Source organism: Nuphar pumila, chromosome 3 (assembly GCF_984573655.1).
Source record: "Nuphar pumila chromosome 3, dmNupPumi1.hap1.1, whole genome shotgun sequence".
NCBI classification, from domain to species: Eukaryota; Viridiplantae; Streptophyta; class Magnoliopsida; order Nymphaeales; family Nymphaeaceae; genus Nuphar; species Nuphar pumila.
In genome coordinates, this window is record NC_143251.1 from 119174848 (window position 1) to 119197691 (window position 22844).

Below are 22844 nucleotides of genomic sequence, written 5' to 3' on the forward strand. Positions count from 1 at the left end.
TCTCTTCATTTTACCAAGAATATAGTTTTTACACATAAAATTTTTTCGAGTTATAATTTTTTCCAATTTTGGAAAGTATTGGATTTTGGATAAATTAGAATGTCCGATTTGTGCCATAAATCCAACTCTAATTTTTGAACAATATAATAGAAAGTATCCTTAGGTATTTTCAAACAATCATGTAATAAAGACCTCACTCTCTATGGCCTTCCCCAATCAACTTTTTTGATTGACGATCCTGCACTCAACAACTATTAAAAGAGAAAGAGACATCATATCCATGACCAGATATTTGTGAAACTTATAAGCGATTTAAATTTAACTTAGAAATATATCTAACTTTTGGAATGATAAATTTTTTGAAGCTTTGTAAAGACTTTTCAAAATTCTCTATTCTTTTTATTTCAAGTGATGTACCATCAGCTGTAAAAACATTTAATACACTTAAGTTGGTATAACATTCAGATAAATAATTATGATTATGGATCATATGAAAAGAAGCACCCGAGTCAAGAAGATAAAGAGTTTTACCAAGATCAGAGAATGATAAAATTGCTACTCCAGTTGAGGCTTCATTTGAAGGGGATACCTCTTTGAGAAGAGGTTATAGAATTTCTATCAGTTGTGACATTGATATGGGTGCATCATGAGATTCATTTGCCTCTTTTGAAGAACCAACTGAAGCTACCTTCTTTTTCTCCCTTCTTTTAAACTTTGGGCATTGAGGTTTAGTGTGCCTGGGTTCATGACACTTATAACAAATAAGTTTTTTTTGTCATAATCATTGCCTTGTTTCCAATAAGGGTTGTTATCATGCTTATTTTCTTGTTTTCACTAAGGTGGCTTGTAGGGACACATGTAGTTTTTTAGTCTAGAGATGGCTAAAACGAAGTCGTTTAATTTTTCAAAGAATGCCCTCTTAACCTATTCTCCTCCATACTTAACTCTTCGATAGTGTTAACAATAGAAGAGACTTTTTCTCCATAGAGAAAGTCAATTTGGTACTTTCAAACTCCAGTCTTAAGCCATTTATAAATTGATAAAAATGCTTTGCATTAAGTTATTTTTGCCAGAGTTTTATATCTTTTGAGCAATGCCACTTAGGCTTAAGAATAAATAATTCTTCTCAAAGTTCAGACAACTCATTGTAGTATTCCCTAATACTTTTATCTTTTTGAGTCATTATCCGAACTTTGTTTTGTAAATTGCACACATGTACATTATCCTTAAGGGAATACATATTCTTAAGGTATTATCAAGCTTTGTTGGCATGCTCGAATTTTGCAAGACTAGAGCATTTTTTGATATCCATACTATTGATTAGCCAAGACATAATCTTGGCATGCCTTATTCTCTACTCTTTCTATTTTTTCTCATAAATTGCTAGTGCCTTAGTCTTCTCACCATCCGTAAGAGACACTTCATTTTCGTTCTACCTTTATGAGGACTAGTTTAGGCTCTGGATAAGAACCATCAATTAATCTCCATAATCCTTTTCCCCATATGTGGTGCTTCATTATTGAAGATCACATTATAAAATTAATATTATTAAGTTTCATGAGTACGATTGTCATGAGCTTACTTTTTTAATAAGCCAGTGCGGTGCGATAGTCCTTCATTATTGTCGCAAACCTTCCTATTGTTCTATCACGGGCATAAAATTTCTTGTAAACCCATGATACGCCAAGCTGCCTAATCTAAACAGCCTAACGGCCAAAGGCCATGCGCCAACACTTCTTTATGTGTTGAATCATTTTCATTGGCCCTGCACACCACCTCGTGTGCAACTGCCTACCGAAAGCTGATCAAGGGCATTTCCAAATATGAATTTCATCTAGTCCATGCCACTTAGTGCATAGTTGTCCCATACCAGCTATCACTTTTGAAAGGGGCATAAACTTGCCTTAGTTTTGCGTGACATGGAGCATATTGCAACTCCATGCGCACGCTACAGTAAAACCTTGCCACTGAAGGAACAAGACCTTGTGGCTCCTAGTCCAAAGACAAGTTGATGATTGAACACCATAGCGAAGAGCACTACCCAGACTCATTTGTCAGCGCCTAGGCATTCACTTGCCTAGCCTCGAGTCACCATACTCGGTTGGAATCACCTAATGTGATCCCTGGGGGAATTAACCCTAACCCACACGCACCGCTGTGCGTCCAACCGCTACACGTGGTAATTGCAAGCTGAGAGGTCCTTAACCAAATCTCTAAAGGCAACATCCTCTAAACCGCTAGCACTGCTTAACCAAACAATACTCCATGTTTGTGCCGCCATACAACGATATACTAATGATGATATCATTGCCTATCGCATGCCATGCTATCACCGCACGCCACCGATCAAGCCAACGCACACCGCGTGTTCTTATACTCGATGTATTTTCTACTCAGTAAAGCTCCGCATTGTATATGCCCTATTCCGAAAGATCAATCTGGGACATTCTTATCCACCAAAACCATTGTCGTCTTCGGCAATGCTGGTGCAGGTAAGAACACAGTCTTCACTGATATACCAGTTTCACTTTGTACTTATCTTTTTGGTTTACTCTTTTTCTTCAGCCTACTCAACTTGTTCTAATTTATATCCATCATCACTGCAACCTTTAACACACTAAGTTTCATTCCTTAACGCATCTCTGATCGCTTAGACAATGGTCTTCTGCTTTATCAAAATTGAACATTCTCTTCTCGTGAGACCCCAATGCAGTCTTATACACAAACAGATCATCCTCGCCCACACGACAAACTTGTCATCTTTATTCTCATGGCTGGAGTGCTTTCCAACCCCAATAAGGGCAATTCCAAGCCCTTCATGGTCCTCGCAAAGAAAGACTTCTACCAACACATGCCATAGGGATATCAACTCCCTTAAGCACCAACTTGCGGTTTTCCAATGGTCTAAACTAGTCCTCATGTGGGGGACGCCTTCTTGTGTATCACCCCAAAGTGGTCATTCAAAGTGAATTTCTGGGCACTCGTCCTCAAAAGGGCACCTTGGCTCAACGTTGTAACTCCCCTCCCGGAGCTAGCACACTGTAACTCTCTCTCAGAGTCAGCAAAATGTTCTCGCAGAAACCGACGAGCCATGAACAACTTTTTCCACACATACAATTCATAGAGGATCTGCTAACTCAAGGGACCAAAACAGTGAGCATTTTGCTCAACATGGGCACTCCGCTAACCCACAATCTTGGGAGAGAATCTAGAAGTTTAGTTGAGTCTCCCATACCCAAAGGTGCAAATCCATCTAGCCGAATCCAACACGCATTTTCTGCATGCACAAGGCAAACGTTACACTCCACCTGTGTGCCTAACGAACAACTGGTATGAATCTTTGGCTTATCTACGTTCCCTTAGCCAACTGAACAACAATCTTTGGCTTATCTGTTTACCATGGTCGAGATGTCTTATACCATCCTGCCAACATTTTGCTTTTGTGTTTGGTTAACAATACTTCAGCTACAAAAATTTGCGTAACCAAGATAAACCATCATTGTCCTCTTTAGTGTCACACTCCATGAACAATAAGGTTATTGTGAATCTTTCTGCTTTGATACCAATTTATCACGGGCTTACTTTTTCAATAAGCCAGTGCGACGTAACAGTCCTTTCTTACCATCGCAAGCCTTCCTATCGCTCTATCACAGGCATAGAATTTCTTACAAACCCATGATGCGCCAAGCTACCTAATGGCCAAAGGCTACACACCAACACTTTTTCATGTACTTAATCATTTTCATTGGCCCTGCACACCACTTCGTGCACAGCTGCCTGGCAAAAGCTGATAAAGCATATTTTTAAAAGCGAATTCCATCTAGACCATGTCGCTTAGTGCATAGTTGTCCCATATCAGTATCACTTTTGAAAGAGGCACAAACTTGCCTTACCCTTACGTGATATGGAGCGCATTGCAACTCCATGCACACGTTATAGCAAAACCTCACCACTGAAGGAATAAGACCTTGCGGCCCCCAGTCCAAAGATCAGTTGATGATTGAACATCATAGCAAAGAGCACCACCCAGACTCATTCGTCGGCGCCTAGGCATTCACTCGCCTAGCCTCGAGTCACCATACTCAGCTGAAATCACATAATGTGATCCTTGGGAGAATTAACCCTAACCCACACACACTCCCGTGCATCCAACTGCTACGCATGAGAACTGCAAACTGAGAAGTTCTTAACCAAATCTTCAAAGACAACATCCTCTGATCTGCTAGCACTGTTTAACCAAACAATGCTCTACATTTGTGCTGTCATACAACGATGCACTAACGATGATACAGTTGCTTATCGCATGCCATGCTACCACCGCACGTCACCTATTAAACCATCGCACACTGCTCATTCCTACACTCAATGCATTTTCCACTCAATAGAGCTCTACACTGCACATGCCCTATTCTGAAAGATCGGTCCGGGACAACAATTGTGACTTTCTTATTGTCATCCATTCTTACAAAGAAAGAAAACCCAATGGAAAGAGAGAGAATATTTTTTTAATTCACTTCTATTTTTACTTGAACTCCGCCTGTGTAAAACTGTTTAGTTATACACTGCCGGTCCCAAGACCGGATAAAGAAGGAGGGTTGCAGTAGGCCAGTGACAACCAACATAAAAACTTAGTCATACCCTATGAATATGAACTAATATGAGAATTTCGTTGGGGCGTTCCCTACTGAGCGACGCGCTGTACACTATAGGCCTGGAGGCAGTGATAAATGGGCAAGGGTTGCTAGGTCATCGCCCAGAAGCGACACGTCACACCGGCGCCCGGGTGTGGTGTCAAATAGGCAAGGGTTCCCTCACTTTGTTGGACGGGTGGGGGTAAAGAAGTTAGTCCAAGACCATAAAATTAGGTTAGCCACTTGGAATATAGGGTTTTTAACTGGTAAGTTGATAGAGTTAGTAGATGTCATGTGTAGGAGAAAGGTTGATATTTTATGTCTACAAGAGACCAAATGGGTAGGTGAGAAAGCAAAAGTGATAGAACCTTGGGGATATAAGATCTGGTATACAGGAATAAATAGGAATAGGAATGGAGTAGGGATTGTTATGAGTCGTGAGTTTATAGATAATGTAGTTGAGGTCCGTAGGAAAGGTGATAGGATTTTACTTATTAAATTAGTATTAGGTACGGATATTATTAATATTATTAGTGTTTATGCACCTCAAGTAGGTTTAGATGATTCCATTAAGCATCAATTTTGAGAAGATTTAGATGGAGTAGTACAAGGGATATCTTATGAAGAAAAACTTTTTATCAGCGGTGACCTTAATGGATATGTAGGCATTAGTAGGGATGAATTTGAGAGTATCCATGGAGGCTATGGTATAGGAGAAAGAAACAAAAATGGAGAAAAGATTTTAGATTTTGGTTTGTCCTATGATATGATCTTAGCAAACACTTGGTTTAGGAAGAGGGAGTCTCACCTAGTAACATTTAAAAGTGGGGTTAATACGAGTCAGATAGATTTTTTCCTACTTAGAAAGAGAGATAAGGGTTGTTGCATCGATTGTAAGGTTATACTGGGAGAAAGTGTAGCTATACAACATAGAGTCTTAATTTTAGATCTTAGAATTAGACAATGCCGCAAAAGGGATAGACATATGATAGATCCTAAAATTAAGTGGTGGGCACTGAAGGGAGCTAAACAAGGAATGTTTGTAGAGCAGATAGTTAAGGAAGCTGATTAGTGTCTCGAGGAGGATTCAAAATCAATGTGGAATAAGATAGCGGGTGGCATGAGAAAGGTGGCTAAGGAGGTATTGGGTGAGTCTAAAGGCGGTGCATCGCTAGGTAAGGATACATCATGGTAGAACGAGGATGTCAAATTAGCTATTAAGGTTAAAAGAAAGTGTTATAAAAATCTAAGAGTCATGATAATGAGAATTTAGAGAAGTATATGATAGCAAAGAAGGAAGCTAAAAAAATAGTTTGAAACGCGAAGGATAAGGTATATAAGGAGGTTTATGACAAGTTGGATACCAAAGAGGGCGAGAAGGATATTTATAGGCTTGCAAAGATGAGAGATAGGAAATCGAGGGATCTGGGTATGGTTAGATGTATCAGAGATGAAACACAAAGGGTTTTAGTCAAAGATGAGGAGATTAAGGAGAGATGGAAAGATTATTTTGATAAGCTATTAAATGGAAGTCATGCTCAGGATCTTGGAGACTTCTTCATTCATTTTCATGAGATGAATCGTGACTTCATGCACAAGATTCAAAAGAAAGAAATTGCAGAGGCTTTGAAGAAAATGAAATCAAGAAGGGCAGTTGGCCCAGATGGTATACCTATCGAGGCTTGGAAATGCTTGTGAGAGAAAGGTTTAGAATGGTTGACAAATCTTTTTAACAAGATTTGGCGGACAAATAAGATGTTGAATGAGTGGAGGAAGAGTACTTTGGTGCCTCTATATAAGAATAAGGGTGATATACAAGATTACACAAACTATCGTGGTATAAAGCTCATGAGTCATACTATGAAACTTTGGGTGAGGGTGATTGAGTCTAAGTTGGTGAAGGTTGTCATGATATCGGAGAATCAATTTGGTTTTATACCTAAAAGATCAATTATGGAAGCTATACATCTTCTTAGACAACTTATTGAGAGAAATAGATAGAGGAATAAAGATTTGCATATGGTTTTTATTGATTTGGAGAAGGCATACGATAGAGTACCTAGGAACGTTCTCTAGTGGACAATGATGAAGAAAGGTGTTTCTCTCAAGTACATTAGTATAATTAAAGATATGTATGGAGTAGTAACCAATGTCCGCACTTGTGGAGGGGTGACAACCAATTTTTCTATAACGGTTGGGTTACTTTAAGCCCTTTCCTATTTGCTATAGTGATGGATGAGCTTACAAGATCAATTCAAGAAAATGTGCCATGGTGTATGTGTAATGAAATGGTGGTCTTCCACGAACGCCCTTGGAATGATCGAACGAAGTGTCTAAAAGACACTTTAAGCAAAGCCCTTAAAAAGGGTAAAATAGGAACAACACACACATAAATAAATAATTTTATTTATGTAAAAAGGATGCTTGAAAAGCATTACAAGAAGTGAAGTTTACAAGGGGGCTGCACCCCTATTTATACAAGAGCTAATGGGAGAGCTCATAAAGAGCTCTCCCTTCTAGCTGTTGGACTAGTTCCAACAGCTAGTATTTGGTTAAGTTCCAAGTGGAACTTAACCAAACTAGATATTATCTAGTTCGATACAAACTAGATAATATTTATTGTATAATAAATTAAAAGAAAATAAAAAATAAAAAATAAAAATAATAGATATATATAATAATATTATATTATTATATATATCTATATTACATTTTAACACTCCCCCTCAAACTTACGGTATAATGAGCGAAAGTTTGTCTAAGAGGAAGTGAAATCTGGGAACTGCAAGAGGTTTGGTGAAGAAATCTGCTAGTTGGTACTCAGATGTAACATATGGCAGATCAATCGTGCCATGTAAGTACTCCTCTCGAACATAATGACAATCCATCTTTATGTGTTTGGTGCGTTCATGAAAGGTCTGGTTGCTTGCTATGTAGATTACACTCTTATTGTCACAGCACATGCGCGAGACCTGTGTTGCTTTAGCTCCCATGTTAGCTTACAGTCTTCGGAGCCAAACAACTTCCATTGTGGTGGTTGCCATGACTCTATATTCAACTTCAGTAGAGGAAAGAGAGATCTTTTGTTGCTTCTTGTACCTCCACGATATGAGAGATTCACCTAAGAACACACAAAAACCAGTGGTTGAGTGCCTATCATTAGGATCACCTCCTCAGTCAGCATCAATATAAGCAATTAAATCTAAAGAAGATGATGCAGACAAGAAAAGTCCTCATGAAAGAGAACTCTTTAAATATCTAATAATGCGTAACACTGCTTCCATGTGAACAGAGGTGGGAGCATGTTGAAATTGACTAGCTATGTGGACAACATGTGCAATGTCTGGTCGAGTGATAGAAAGGTAGGAAAGAGCTCCAACAAGTTGTCTAAATGGAGTAGGATCTTCAAGTCGTTCTCCATCATCAATTTTCATCTTAACATTAACTACTTTTGGAGTATCTACTTTCTTTTCATCTGAGATGCCGGACCTGCAAACAATGTCAAAAGCAAATTTAGTTTGAGAAATCAAATATCCTCTAGGAGAATAAGCAACTTTTATGCCTAGGAAATATCGTAATAGTCCTAGGTTAGACATCTCAAAAATGAGTTTTAAGAAGAGTTTTGATATTAGCAACTCCCTGTTTGTCACCTCTAGTGATGATCATATCATTCACATAAAGAAGAAGGATAATGATAGTTGCATCAGATTGCTTAATAAACAAGGCAGTGTCAGTCAAACAAGAACGAAAACCAATATTAGTTATAACATGACTAAACCTGTTATACCAGACTTTTGGTGCCTGTTTAAGACCATAAAGCACTTTCTCAAGACGAAGAATTTTACCCTTAGGAAGACTAATACCAGAAGGAGCTTCCACGTATACTTCTTCAACAAGGCTCCCATTTAAGAATGCATTTTTAACGTCCATTTGAAATATATGCCATTTCTTAATAGAGGATAAGGCAATTAAAGTCTGAACTGTGGTCATTCGAACCATAGGAGCAAAGGTTTCCTCATAATCAATGCCATACTCTTGAGCGTAGCCTTTGGCTGCAAGACGTGCCTTGTATCTTTCTAGGGTCCCATCACTTTTGGTTTTGACTTTATAGACCCATCGACAACCTATAGGTTTCTTTCCAAGCGGTAGGTCTTGGATGGACCAAGTATTGGCTTTTTCTAAAGCATCTAGCTTTAATTTCATAGCTTTAATCCATTCTGCATGATTTTCTGCTTCAAAATATGAGGAAAGTTCAACATAGGATTGAATTAAAGCAAGAGCTACCCTATATGAGGGTGAAAAAGATTCATAGGACACAAACTTCAGAAAATCTTTCAAACGCGCATGGAGGGTGTTGCTCTCCAATTCTTCATCTTGAATACTGAAGACTAACATCCCTACTAGTTTGATCTTCAGAATCAAGATCAAAGCTAGTAGGGCTTTGGTCATGTCAAAACTACATTCAAAATCCTCTTCATCGGATTTGGAAGTTAAGTCAATTAAAAAGGAATATTCAGTAATATCCTTGTGTTTTTCACTTTAAAAAAAATCTCCTTTTCAAGAAAGGTCACATTCCTTGACACATATAATTTATTATTTTGAACATCGTAACATCTGTACCCTTTTTGGTTTCCGGCATATCCTAAAAAGGCACATAGGATTGCACGAGGGGGGAATTTATCATTTTTGTTTGTAAATACAAAACATCTACAACCAAATACTCTTAGTTTGGAGTAGTCTGGAGCTAAGGTATAAAGTTTTTCAACCGGAGATATGTTTTCTAAAGAAGAAGATGGCATTCGATTTATGGGATAAGTAGCAGTTAAAGCCGCTTCTGCCCAAAATTCTTTTGGCACTTGGCTTGCTATTAGCAAAGTTCAAGTGGTCTCCATAATGTGACGATGTTTGCATTCTGCAAAACCATTCTGTTGCGGGGTGTTTGGGCAAGATCGTTGATGAATAATGCCATATGAAATAAGATAGTTTTTAAACTCTCTAGACATAAATTCTCCCCCTGAATCAGTGCGAAAAATGAAGACATTACTTTGAAATTTGTTTGTGACCATTTTATGAAATATTTGAAAGTGAGTAAAAACTTCAGATTTATGTTTAAGAAAATAAATCCAAGTATGTCTAGTAAAATCATCTATAAAGATGACATAATATGCAAAACCACCTTTAGAAATTACTGGTATGGGTTCCCAAACATCTGAATGTATTAACTCAAGTGATTTTGACGAGGCAAAAGTTCTACTAGAGAAAGGTAATCTTTTCATTTTTCCAAGAATGCAGTCTTTACAAGCAAAATTTTCAGATTTACAAAACTTTCCCAAATTTGAAAAATATTGGATTTTAGACATATGAGGATGGCCAAGTCTTTTGTGCCATAAGTCTGTTTCCAATTTCTGAACATTTAAGCAAAAAACATTCTTGGGTAGCTCCAAAAAATCTATGTAATATAGTCCTCCTTCTCTATGGCCTTCCTCAACCAGCTTCCCTGAGTGACGATCCTGTATCCAGCAACCATCAGAAGAGAAGGATATATTATATCCATAATCAGAAATTTAAGAAACAGATAAGAGATTCAAATTAAGTTTTGGGATGTATCTAATTCTGGAGCACAAAAAGTTTTGTGTTTTTCAAAACACCCAATTCCCTTTATTTCAAGAGATGTTCCATCTGCTGTAAGACTTTTGAAATACTTGAGTTATTTTTAAGACATCCGAATAAGCATTTGTAATGTGGGGTCATATGAAATGAGGCACTAGAATCTAAAAGCCAAGGAAAGTTACCTAGACCGGAAACAGATGCAACTGCCGCTCCAGTTGAGGCTTCTGCGGAAAAGGAGGCTGAAGGATCTCCATAAGTTGAGCCATAAAATAGGTGCATCTTGATCTTTTGATTCTTCAACTGATGCAACCTTCTTTTCATCTCTTTTCTTTAATTTTGGACATTGAGCCCTATAATGCCCCGATTCATGACAATGTTGACAAATCACCTTTCTTTTATCAAACTCGCCATTTTGCCTCCCAAAATGAGGTGGCATGTAAGTGCGAGTGTGATTTCCAGACCTAGATATAGCTAGGACCAAATCATCATCAGTTTTAGAGGAATCTTTTTGGAGACGATTTTCCTCCATTGTTAGTTCTTCAATAGTTTCAACAATGGAGGGAATCTTTCCCCGATGAAGGAGGGCCGATTTGGTGGTTTCAAATTCTGGCCTTAACCTAGTTATAAATTGGTAAAAGTGTTCAGCATCAAGTTGCTTTTGGCGAAGCTTAATGTCTTCGGCACAATGCCACTTTGGTTCTAAGAGAGAAAGTTCCTCCCAAAGTTTCGACAATCCATTGTAATATTCACAAATTGTTTTATCACCTTGAGTCATTATTCGAACCTTTTCTTGGAGGTTGCACACATGTGCAATATCTTTAAGGGAATACATATTTTTAAGGTATTCCCATGCCTTATCGGCATGATCAAATTTGGCAAGGCTTGAACATTTTTTAATGTCAATACTATTGATAAGCCATGACATTATTTTTGCATGAGCCATTCTCCACTCTTTCCATTTTTTCTCATAAGAGGCTACTACCATGATTTTCTCTTCTTCCGATAGAGTGACCTCTTTATCCTCCTCTTTTTTGGTAAGAGATAGTTTAGGTTCCGAATCGGAACCATCCATAATCTCCCATAAACCTTTTCCCCATATATGGTGTTTCATGATAGAAGCCCATGTTACATAGTTCGTATCACTTAACTTCATGGGAATGATGGTGACTTTATCATTGTCATCCATCAATTACAAAGGGAGAGAAAGAATAAGGATAGAAGAGAAGAACAATAAAAGAATGATAAAGGAAAGGGATACAAGATGTGGAAGCTCTTTAAATGAAGTGATAAAACACTTTCCTTCAAGCAGCGAAACACTTTTGCAAAGGGCACGAAAATCGAGACAACTTTTCTCCAAGATCTAATATTCCCGTAGCTCTGATACCATGTAATAAAATGGTTGTCTTCCACGAACGCTATTGGAATGATCGAATGAAGTGTCTAAAAGATAGTTTAAGCAAATCCCTTAAAAAGGGTAAAATAGAAACAACACACACATAAATAAATAATTTTATTTATGTAAATAAGATTCTTGAAAAGCATTACAAGAAGTGAAGTTTACAAGGGGGCTGCACCCCTATTTATACAAGAGCTAATGGGAGAGCTCATAAAGAGCTCTCCCTTCTAGCTGTTGGACTAGTCCAACGGTTGGAGATCTAGCTGTTGGACTAGTTCCAACAGCTAGTATTTGGTTAAGTTCTAAGTGGAATTTAACCAAACTAGATATTATCTAGTTTGATACAAACTAGATAATATTTATTGTATAATAAATTAAAAGAAAATAAAAAACAAAAAATAAAAATAATAGATATATATAATAATAATATTATATATATATATATCTATATTACATTTTTATAGTATATTGTTTGCTGATGATATTGTTTTGATTGATGAGTCTAGAGTTGGGGTTAATGCTAAGTTAGAATTATGGAGACAGACATTGGAAGCAAGAGGTTTTAAGTTGAGTAAGAGTAAGTCAGAATATATGTAATGTCGGTTTAGTAAGCAACAAAGTAGTGATGGAAGTGTAGTGAAGCTTTGTGAGCAAGAAATACCGGTAGATGATTGTTTCAAATATTTCGGATCTATCATTCAAAAGTATGGAGAAATTGATGGAGATGTAAATAATAGGATAAAGGTTGGGTGGATGAAATAGAAAAGTGCAACTGGAGTGTTGTGCGATCGTAGAATGCCATTGCGGTTGAAGAGAAAGTTTTATAGGACGACTATTAGGCCCGCTTTACTATATGATACAGAATGTTGGGCTGCCAAGAGACATCATATTCAAAAAATGAGTGTAGCTGAGATGCACATGCTTAGATGGATGTGTGGAAATACAATAAAAAATAAGATTCAGAACGAGGAGATACGTAAGAAGGTAGGTGTTGCGTCCCTTGAAAATAAGATGAGAGAGAATCGTTTACGGTGGTTTGGACATATTCGGCGAAGGCCTAATGATGCTCCAGTTAGAAGGATGGAGAAATGGGAAAATATATTAGTTAAAAGAGGGCGGGGTAGGCCTAAGAAGACATGGATGGAGATGATAGGAAAGGATATGAATGCTTTGAACCTCACCGAGGACATGACATTGGATAGAAATGATTGGAGGAGAAGGATTCATGTGGAAGACCCAGAATGATTTTCTGTTTTGGTTCATATCGCCGACCCCAATTGTTTTGGGATGAAGGCGTAGTTGTTGTTGTTGTTGTACTTCTATTCTTACTTGTTTACATGAAAAGTGCATTCTTAATGCATATGTGGTGTTGGGAGCCTTTCTACACCCTCTTAATACAATTATGATGACTTTTGACCTTTTTTCTTTAGGTCTCAACACTAAGCACAAATTTCAAAACTAATGATCCACTAATGACATGCATAACCTCACCGAGGACATGGCATTGGATAGAAATGATTGGAGAAGGATTCATGTGGAAAACCCAGAATGATTTTCTTTTTTGGTTCATATCGCCGACCCCAATTGTTTTGGGATGAAGGCGTAGTTGTTGTTTGTTGTTAATGACATGCATAACCCTTCAGAAACTGTATACAAAAACTGTATATTCCACTACCTACATGCATAACTATCCATGTATCAACTACAAAAAATTTATATAAAAACTGTATATTCCGCTACCTACATGCATAACTATCCATGTATCAACTACATGCATGCATAACTCATCTAACCATCAGCATGTACCCACGAGTTGAATGTGACTCTCCACGACATCCACATTTGGCTTCCACTACATACTCATTTAAACAAATTAATACTCATTGCTATTAATATACATTTAGGTACTACCTTCAAATTCTAAACAGTTAACAATTTACTAAACTAATCGGATACTTAACAATACCAATGCTGCACATGAAATTGCTAAGGCCTTGCATTTCTCAAATCATATAACATTTAGGAAACTTTTCGAAAAGGCACCTAGAGTTTGGACATTAATAAAAAAGGCACCAAGTTTTGGAAAAATTTAAAAATGCACCTAAAAAATATTGTGGTTAATTAAAAAGGCCGAGGAGCTTACCCTCATCAAGTTTCTGTTAAATATGATATGGAATTATCATTTTACCCTCAACATATTTTTAAAAATGCACCTAAAAAAGAGTGATTAAGGAGTCATTGAAGTGTCAACTAGTAAATAAACTCTCTTAACTGGTCTTAGGTTAGTGATAGCATAGGTTAAATGGATGGAAGTTTATTTTTTATAAACGGTGCAAAAATTTAGGTGCCTTTTTAAAATTTTCCAAAACTTAAGTGCCTTTATGAATAATGCCCAAACTTTAGGTGCGTTTTCAAAAATTTCCCTAACATTTTAACTGGATCAAGCTGAAGTGGGGAACAAGACGCAAAAAAAAAATCACTAATTTACAAACATGTCATTCTTCAAAAGCCAAAGATACTTAAACATAACATATGACAGAAAAGAACAAAATTTTTACATGCTCAGAGTGGTGTGCATGGTCTGGGGAACTTGAAGCATGCGTGGAGGCATCTGTGATCACACACACTCACATGCACAGACTCCATATTGTATCGATAACTAGTTTTTGATACATCATGAAGCATCCATGAGATTGAGGTTAATTAGTAGCGGTGGCTCATTTATAAAACCCACATATATATAGTACAAAATCATAGCTTTTCTGTCTCATGTCTTTGACAAGAAATGAAAAAATTGGCTTTCAAGGTTATAAAGCCAGAATGAAGTTTCTTATAAGAATTTTACAACTTTCCTGGTTATTGTGTTTTTCTTGAAAGAAAAACAAGTTCGTGCAAGTAGTTTATACTTTTCGAAAGCAAATGCCGTGGAAAGTATAACATTCACGATTTTATGATATTGAAATAAACATATATTTTATCCATATCCTCGTGACATTTTCACGATTATGGTTCAGAGCAAGAAGCTTAGGAGGCTTACACAACATCTTTGCAGTTTCGGACGTGTAAAGTTCAAACAATCCTTTGTATCAACGTTTTTCAAGAAATAATGCTTTTTAAAAGTGAAAAGCTATGAAAATCACAAACATTTTGGTTAAAATAAGATAAAGAGTGACCCTCATGGATGGTAGTAACCATCATCATTTTGATGGAATCTTTCTGTATCCTTTTATTTTTTGTATTTGCTTCATTTGATGGGTCAAGTCATGGGCTGCCCCTATTAGAGGGTTCAGTCATGACATCCCTTGGTTATATCCAGCCATCGTGGTCATATTACTCGATCAAGACTTTAATTAGGAGCACAACTCTCTCTCTCTCTCTCTCTCATTACTGGTAGATATAGATCTTGTCAATTAGTTGAACAAGTTATTTTGACTTCATTTCATTGAATTAGTATTTTTCTCTCTCAAAAAAAAATTGTTCTTTGGACTCCAAGAGCAAATTACTCTGCAAAAGTGTAGTCTGCCGGTAATACTGCATAGCTAAGTAATAAGGATAACAACACATGTTGAGGTTTCAGCTCTAAATAAAATGATTTTTGTGCCACATCGTATTACAGAAATAAAATTAATTTGAAACAGAGGAAAGCAGTATGCAAAGAAGAAGAACCAACAGAAACTTACTTGTGCGTTTCCTTCAGAAACGGTTCCCGAGTTCAAACTGTCCGCACATGCTTTCTTGTACCTATCAATTGTTGCCTTAACACTGCACATCCACAACCATTCATGTTAGTATACCATCTAGACTTCATATAGTTCAACCATGGGGGGTTATCATACTGAAAACTTAGAGAGAGAGAGGGAGAGAGATGGGGTCTTTTCTATACATTAGTGCCCCGTTTATTTTATGCAGACATATAATATGCATGGCGTCTAAATCTACTTATTATTACGAATTTTTTCGGGAACGTTCAAAAAGTGCTCTTTCCAAATGGGAGGTATACTGAATAAGAACAGTGGGGTAGTGGGAAGTAGCCTTCAGGAGATCCCATGCCAATTTGGCATAGCAATAATTGGTCTGAAGGTCAAGGACTGTTTGTTTGGAAAGTATCTTTCTGGAATACACCATCCTATCCAAATTCCCATCTGATGAATCATCCAAGTCATTAATTTCCTGCTGCATTTCCCCCCCCTCTACTACATTAGAGAAAGAAGCTAAACATGAAGGCGGGATAGGACCAGAACATATTAGGAAGAAAACACTACTAACAGGTGTGAAGAAAAAATAATTTCACACTGCCAATCTCCATGTTTAGCAGCTTTAATTAAGTAAAAGTTTTAGTTCCGACTCTGCTTGACTTTTGCTCAGTACTACAAGTTCTTCAAATAACTTACTTAATATTTCCCAAAAAAAGGGAAAACTTAACTGAAGTACGTTACATGTCACCGGAGACGGACCTACATTAGGATCCCACAAGTACTTAAAACTTATATTGGAGCCTTTATTTGGCTGCTCCAACATAGGTAAAAGAAAAATTCTGGGCCCCCTCAAAAAAAAAAATTTCTGGCCCCCCAAGAATTATTATTTTTATTTATGTTTGGTCCCTCCAAATAAAAGTTTCTGGGTCCATCCCTGCATGTCACCCTTTCGGCGGATTATGGTCATAAAGTTGAGTATAAACTCTCTCTCTCTCTCTCTCTCTCTCTCTCTCTCTCTACTATCACTTTTTTTAGATTAAAAGCAATTCAGATTTATCAATTAAAAGATCTTACAAGGTTCACTACTATCACTTGGTCCAGCTCTTAGATTAGTTTTTTTTTTCGATTTATAACTCAAAGAAACCACACTGGCACAAAGACCTGGTCGCGGTGGCTCAGCCTGCCATACCTATGGTCATCGTGCCAGCAGCGTAAAACTCCAAGGCTAGAACTCCAGTTGCTTTCCAATTAGATAATAAGAATGGAAGCTCAACTTTACAGGATAACTGAATAGTTAGCACATCTAAACACGCAGAGCAACCCACCAAAACCTCACAACTTAGTATGTGCAATAAACATGCAAGGATTAAGAACAATGGAACATTGTTAATTACATAATAATCACTCCATTGCTTCGGTATTGTTCAAAATTCCAATGAAAGGCTTTCAACTCCTAAATAAATTTAGATAAAACTACTAAGAAAATAGATCCAAGTTTTTCGGTTCACATGCAACTACGTAAACTTTGTATCTCATAATTCAGCAAGAATACATGAGACACATATTATCCACTTTAGGGTATGTGGTTTTCCGTTTATCCCGGTGATCAGGATAATTCGAGAAATTGCACCATGTGAAAAGCCACAATTATCTTCACATATCCCGAAATAGACACTTTATCTAGACAAGGGGTGAGACCAAACAGACGGTGTGAGTACCCAACCTGACACGTTTACTCATTTCAAAAGGAATAAAAATATTCGTTGGCTTTGCAGGAAAAAGGGAATAATGGTTATTATCCAAAGGGTGAAGTGAAAAGCCACGTGTACCTCAGGCTGCCACATGGCACCAATCAGTACGAGCCAGGAGGGATCCTATGGTACGCCCTTACCTTAACATCCACGACTTATTATTGGCTAGGGGATGCCACGCTGGCACGTGATCCCGCGATGTGATTGGCTGGTAGACTCTCGACTGACACGGGGTGGCGGATTGGGATGGGCTCGAGGCAAATCTTGTCCAACCCCCAGTCTCCATTAATAAACCGTCAAATCCTACATGACCCCCAGCAAGAGAGAGAGAGAGAGAGAGAGAGAGAGAGGGAAACCCTAGACAGCCCTTTGGCTGTCCAAATGACTACCAAAACCATCATCTTCACAGTAAATGGCTAACATGGCTCACTGTCTTAACCCCTTAAGGAGGGTATTTTTGTCATGGTCACTTGTTTCCTCACCTACAACAAAGACAAATCTGGAGAGTGAGAGTGAGAGAGAGAGAGAGAGACCATAGACGGTCCTGGGCTGTCTAAATGAGTACCAAAGGTCCAAAACCATAAGTTTCACAATAAATGGTTACCATGGTTTACTGTCTTAACCTCTTAAGGAGGGTATTCTTGCCATGATCACTTGTTTCCTCAACTACAACAGAGACAAATCTAGAGAGAGAGAGAGAGAGAGTAAATAAAGATCCTAATATTACATTATTATACAATGTCATCCTGCTTCCTGCAGTGTTAAGACTGAAGCTCCCCATGCAGAAAACATCGTACAATCATCCCATTGGCTCCCCTACTGTATCATTGCTTCTTCCCTATAACCTATCGTGTATAGACTACGTACAGTACCCTCCTCCCTCTCTACAGGGCCATTGTTGCAGATGGGACGGGAAGAGTTTGAGAGTGATAAGAGAAAACAGTAAAGGGATATATGACATTTCATAGGAGGGAGGGACGTACCGCAATTTGTGTTAGTTAGCCAAACATAGAACTGCCATTTCCTCTTCTCCTTTTCAGCTTTTTTTGTTAATGTATGCTATCTGGGATGGGAACAAAGGATACAGCCATAGGGGAGACACTGTCAAAAGCAGAAGAGGATTCTCTTTCTGAAACAGCGTTGGATTTTGAAGTTTTAATAGAATATAAGGTTAGCTTTCTAAAAAAAAGAATATAAGATTAGATTGATAAGTTGAGGAAGAAGATTTTATTGCAGAAACTAAAATTTTGTGGGGGAACGGCAAAGACTTCATTGAAACCTTTCCAAGTATAGCAACTTGGATATATTTGCCTTTCGCCAGTTTAACAAGTTTCAAGATTGAGTCTATTTTGTCATGACTTTCCTACTTCAGAGAGCATATATGATTTGATGTTTTCAATTTGTTGCTCCCCCAAACTTAGTTAAAAAAAAGCATGAGATTAGAAGAACAAGAAAAGCCAAAGAAAGAGATAACCTGTCAAACGCTAACACTATATCTAATTCATCCTACAAATCAGTACCAAACTGCCAAATCATCAATGTCCAGAAACTCGGGATTTTCCTAATACAATGGCCCAGATTTTATCATTATGGATGTTAATGATATCTACAGAAAAAGGGGAAGCATTCCATCCACAGAAAGCTTGATTTTTTTACTTTTCTTATTACAAAATATTGATGAAAAGACCAAGCACAATAAAGAAATCCCAAGTCAAAATAACATGATTCCGAATGTCTAATGAAACTTTTAAACCTCCAACGCAACGTTTTGGACTGAGATAGAAATTCCAACACGCCGTAGTTTTAATTCTAATATCAAAACCATCTTATCTCATTTTAATGTCAATAAAGCTTCTAAAATGATAAAGAAATTCTTCCCTTTTTTAGGAGAATGTATGATCATGAATGATTGCAGTAGAACCTTTTCATCATGAAAAAAAATGAAAAAAATAAAATTGTCTCAAAAGAAAAGGAAAAAAACCTAAAAAAAAGAAAAGTCTGAACGGAACCAAAAACATGAATAAGACAAACTCTGATGAGAACCACGAAAGCGAAATCGTTGATGACGTGAATATGATTCCTAAACCGAACTACCACCAATGGGAAGCGCCAAAGCAACTTCGGAGAAGGGTAAAATGGTAATTGATGGAGCACGAAGTCTTGGATTTAACTTTTAAGACAAGCCGTTTTCTCAAATGCAGTCACAGTTAAAATGGCCAGAGAACTAAAAAAATCGAAATCCCGATTTTCCCATCATAGATGTGGAGAAAAATGTTGTACCACCTTTGTTAAATGTCAAAAATACCTTCTTAATAAGGGTTTTCTAATGGTTGGTTGCCTGGTACTATCCTGAGAGAAGAAGGTTCATCATTTGAGAACAGATTAACGAGATAATAACAACCTTAACAATGATGAAAGAACTCTACAAATAAATTGCGACTAAAGAGAAGGGAGCCCAATTAGATTTTTAAGAAAGGTGATTTATGTCTCTGCAGAAAGCTTGGCAAAAAAAGAACTTGAGTAAAGTGGAGAGAAGTATTGCAGATGTGAAACCAATGACAATTAGGGATTATAAGAACTCAAAGTTTGCTCACAGAAACATGCTATACAACAGGTTGAGGTATGACACAGTGGCCTTGTTGCCATGAAGGGGTTGTGAATGCTTTCTTTTTTTGAGAGATAAAATGAAGCACTCACAACCCCTTCACAGGAAACAAAGAGGTTTGGTGTCTGCTGCATAGAACAAGGGACATGTAGGGTATTTCTAGAATATGCAGTAGAAATGATGGTGGTGGTGGTGATGATGATGATGATGGGGGGGAGGGAAGGAGGGTGTGGAAAAGCAAAATGAAAAAATATATTCAAAAGATTATGTGGGTTTGAGGAAGAATCAAATGCGGTGGTACGTTCAATCTTCCTTTTTATTGAGATAGCTGACGTGATGAACGAACTAAAACAGATTTTTTTGCTTTCCTTAAGTCGAAAGCATAACATTTTATAAAAGAAAGAACAGGCGGAAAGGAAGAAAACCCACTCTCACGGGCTGCTGCTGCTGCCCACTCTCTCAGAGAGAGAGAGAGAGAGAGAGAGAGAGAGAGAGAGAGAGAGAGAGAGAGAGAGAGAGAGAGAGAGAGAGAGAGAGAGAGAGAGAGAGAGAGAGAGAGAGAGAGAGAGATTTTCGTGGATTAAAAGGTGCTAAAGTTTCTGATTGACAAACAAGGTCTAGTGCAACCAAGAAAATATTCAGGATGTTAAATAGATCAGGAAATCGCAAGAAGAGAAGGAATCCAAAAGGGTTACTCTGCACAAAAACCAAAATGGAAATAACATTTAACTTCTGTCAAAAAAAAACTTCTTGTTCAACTAGATCATGCTCAAATCTGGGGTTTCATTTTTTCTAGTTTCAAAAATAAATGAAACACTAGATTTGAGCATGGTCTAGATGAAATCAGGGCCATTTGATCTCTAAGAAGGAATCAGCAGTTCAAACTATAGGGAGAAGATTAAAGGAAAAAAAACATAAAAAGGATGCAAATCTCAAAAAAAATTTGTTCATGGAAACAAAAAGGCTGGAAATAAGGCAGCATCAATAGTAGAAAATAACCTACTTTTCTTCATAAATTTGGTTATATTCAGCAAAAGAGAGATTTCAAAGTAGAAAAAATTGATAAAAATATTAACCGGAAATTATTTGAGTGGAGCAAAGTCGGAAAACCCAATGAAGAAAGAAAAGGCCTAAAATTTTGGATAATTTGAAACACAAATCTATCTTTTGCTGCTTTTATTCAAATGAAAATTGGCATCCTCAGTGAAATCTACAAGAAAAGAAAATAGTGAAAATAATTTTTTTAAGAAGGCCATTTTTATTGGAGGCCTGTTAAGAATATAGATTGAAACAAGTGAGCTGTCTTATATGCAAATCAGAGCAGAAGAGCCTAACCTTGCTTGGATAAGCAGATAAACTCCCAAATTTATTAAAATTGGTAATAAAAAAGGCGAAGAAAGAAGCCTGAAACAAGCAAAATAGTTAGCCGTCACAAAGGTGCAGCCATCAACTCAAAGAAAGTTGCATTTGGTGATGAAAGTCATTAACTCAAAGAAAGTGAGGAAAGATACAAGGAAGAAATTTTCTCTTCCCAGTTTTTCCAAATAATTCAGGAAAAAGAAGCATAAATCTGACTAGAAAGATAAAAAAAGGCAAGGAAGAGTAAGCGACACTTGATCAGAACATAGAGAGAGAGAGAGAGATTAAAGATGAACCTGTTGTTTGAATACTCATAGAGACGGCCACGGCTGGAGAAGATGACTAGGGCGACCTCGGCGTCGCAGAGCACGGACAACTCGTAGGCCTTCTTGAGCAGCCCGCTCCGACGCTTGCAGAAGGTAACCTGCCGGTTAGTCGTGTTCTCTATGCGCTTGATCTCGATCTTACCTCTTCCCATCCTCCTCAATTCCGTTACCTCTTCTTCTTCTCTCCTGTTCTCTGTTTGAAAAAATGACCAAATGGGGAGTTGGTAGTTTTTAGTAAAGGAGAATAGGCAGGGTAGAAACGGAAAAGTTAGATGAAAATAGCTGGTAGTATTTGTTTTCAGCTTACTTTCAGAAATGGAGATAAGTGGAACTGGAAATAAGAAAGCTGAGAGAGAGAGAGAGAGAGAGAGAGAGAGAGAGAGAGAGAGAGAGAGAGAGAGAGAGAGATGGGATCTGTTCCCACAACTCCTTTTTAATGTTGTTGGTGATGCTACTGCTGTTATTCTTGTCCTATTTTCTATTTACTATTCGTTTATTTTTGGTACTCGGGGTTTATTTTCATACATTGTTTGTGTGGATGGCATGGAGAAGAAGGAAAGGGACGTTTTGGAAGGCAGATTATTAAATGAGTCGAATGGGACATTGAATGATCCAGTTGTAATCAAGAGATCATTATTCCTTTCAAAAAAGAAAAAAATCCAATTTTCTCATTGCCGATATATATATATATATATATATATATATATATATATATATATATATATATATATATATATGACGTATCAATTTAATTGCTTTAATGAAGAGATTGGCATATGTAAAAGTTTAAATGATTCACCTTTTTTTTTTTGGAAGGCAAGCTGGGGTTAGGCAGACCCCTACCATACAACTATACCATTGGGTTTTGAACAGGTGCAACGTCCCAACACAAAGCGAGGTGCACTAGCTGCTCCTACCAGACAAGCGAAGCCCCCGTTAAATGATTCACTTTTGACAAAAGCATGCATGCAAGAATGAACATTTTCACTAACTATCATATTCTTCTTTTTCTTTAAAGGTTAACTAGAAGAATAATTATGTTGGCTTTGTTCGATTTTCTCCCTCTTGTTGAATATGGCACTTTTGAAAAAGATGGATTTTATAGTAAATGCTTTAGGGAAAGGATGCTCTTAGATGAAAAGATTTGTTCTGTTAGACTACAAGAAGTTGCACTATGTCATGGGCGTGCAGACTTCGACTGCATGTGTTGTTACTTTGCATAATTAGCCGCAACCTTCATTTATGTGTGGTTAGGAAGGAAAGATGAGGCTTCGTTGTCATAGGTGACCTAGCTAGGGTTTTACATAAATCTCAAGAAAAAAGAAAACCCACCTATCTAAGGCCGAAAAACGTAAATTGAAGTCGTCATCTCTCTCTCTCTCTCTCTCTCAAACGAGGTTTTCATCCGTTTATAGGCTTTAAAAGAATCTAAAGTTCATTGGCCTTCAATGCACCAAATCTCCCCAACAAA

The 22844-nt window shown here is 37.4% G+C and overlaps 1 protein-coding gene across 1 annotated transcript in view; it reads right to left on the reverse strand.

Annotated features, from left to right (window-relative positions):
• LOC149843462 (floral homeotic protein AGAMOUS-like) overlaps window positions 1–21537 on the reverse strand; it is a 36491-nt gene extending 14954 nt beyond the window's left edge. Inside the window, exons 1-2 of the mRNA XM_089999829.1 lie at window positions 21344–21537; window positions 15318–15399 (exon numbers count right to left, since the gene is read on the reverse strand). Coding sequence (XP_089855955.1) covers window positions 15318–15399; window positions 21344–21525 — 264 coding nt within the window. The 5' untranslated portion in view covers window positions 21526–21537. The remainder of the gene's footprint in view (window positions 1–15317; window positions 15400–21343) is intronic.
• Between the last annotated feature and the right edge of the window lie 1307 nt (window positions 21538–22844).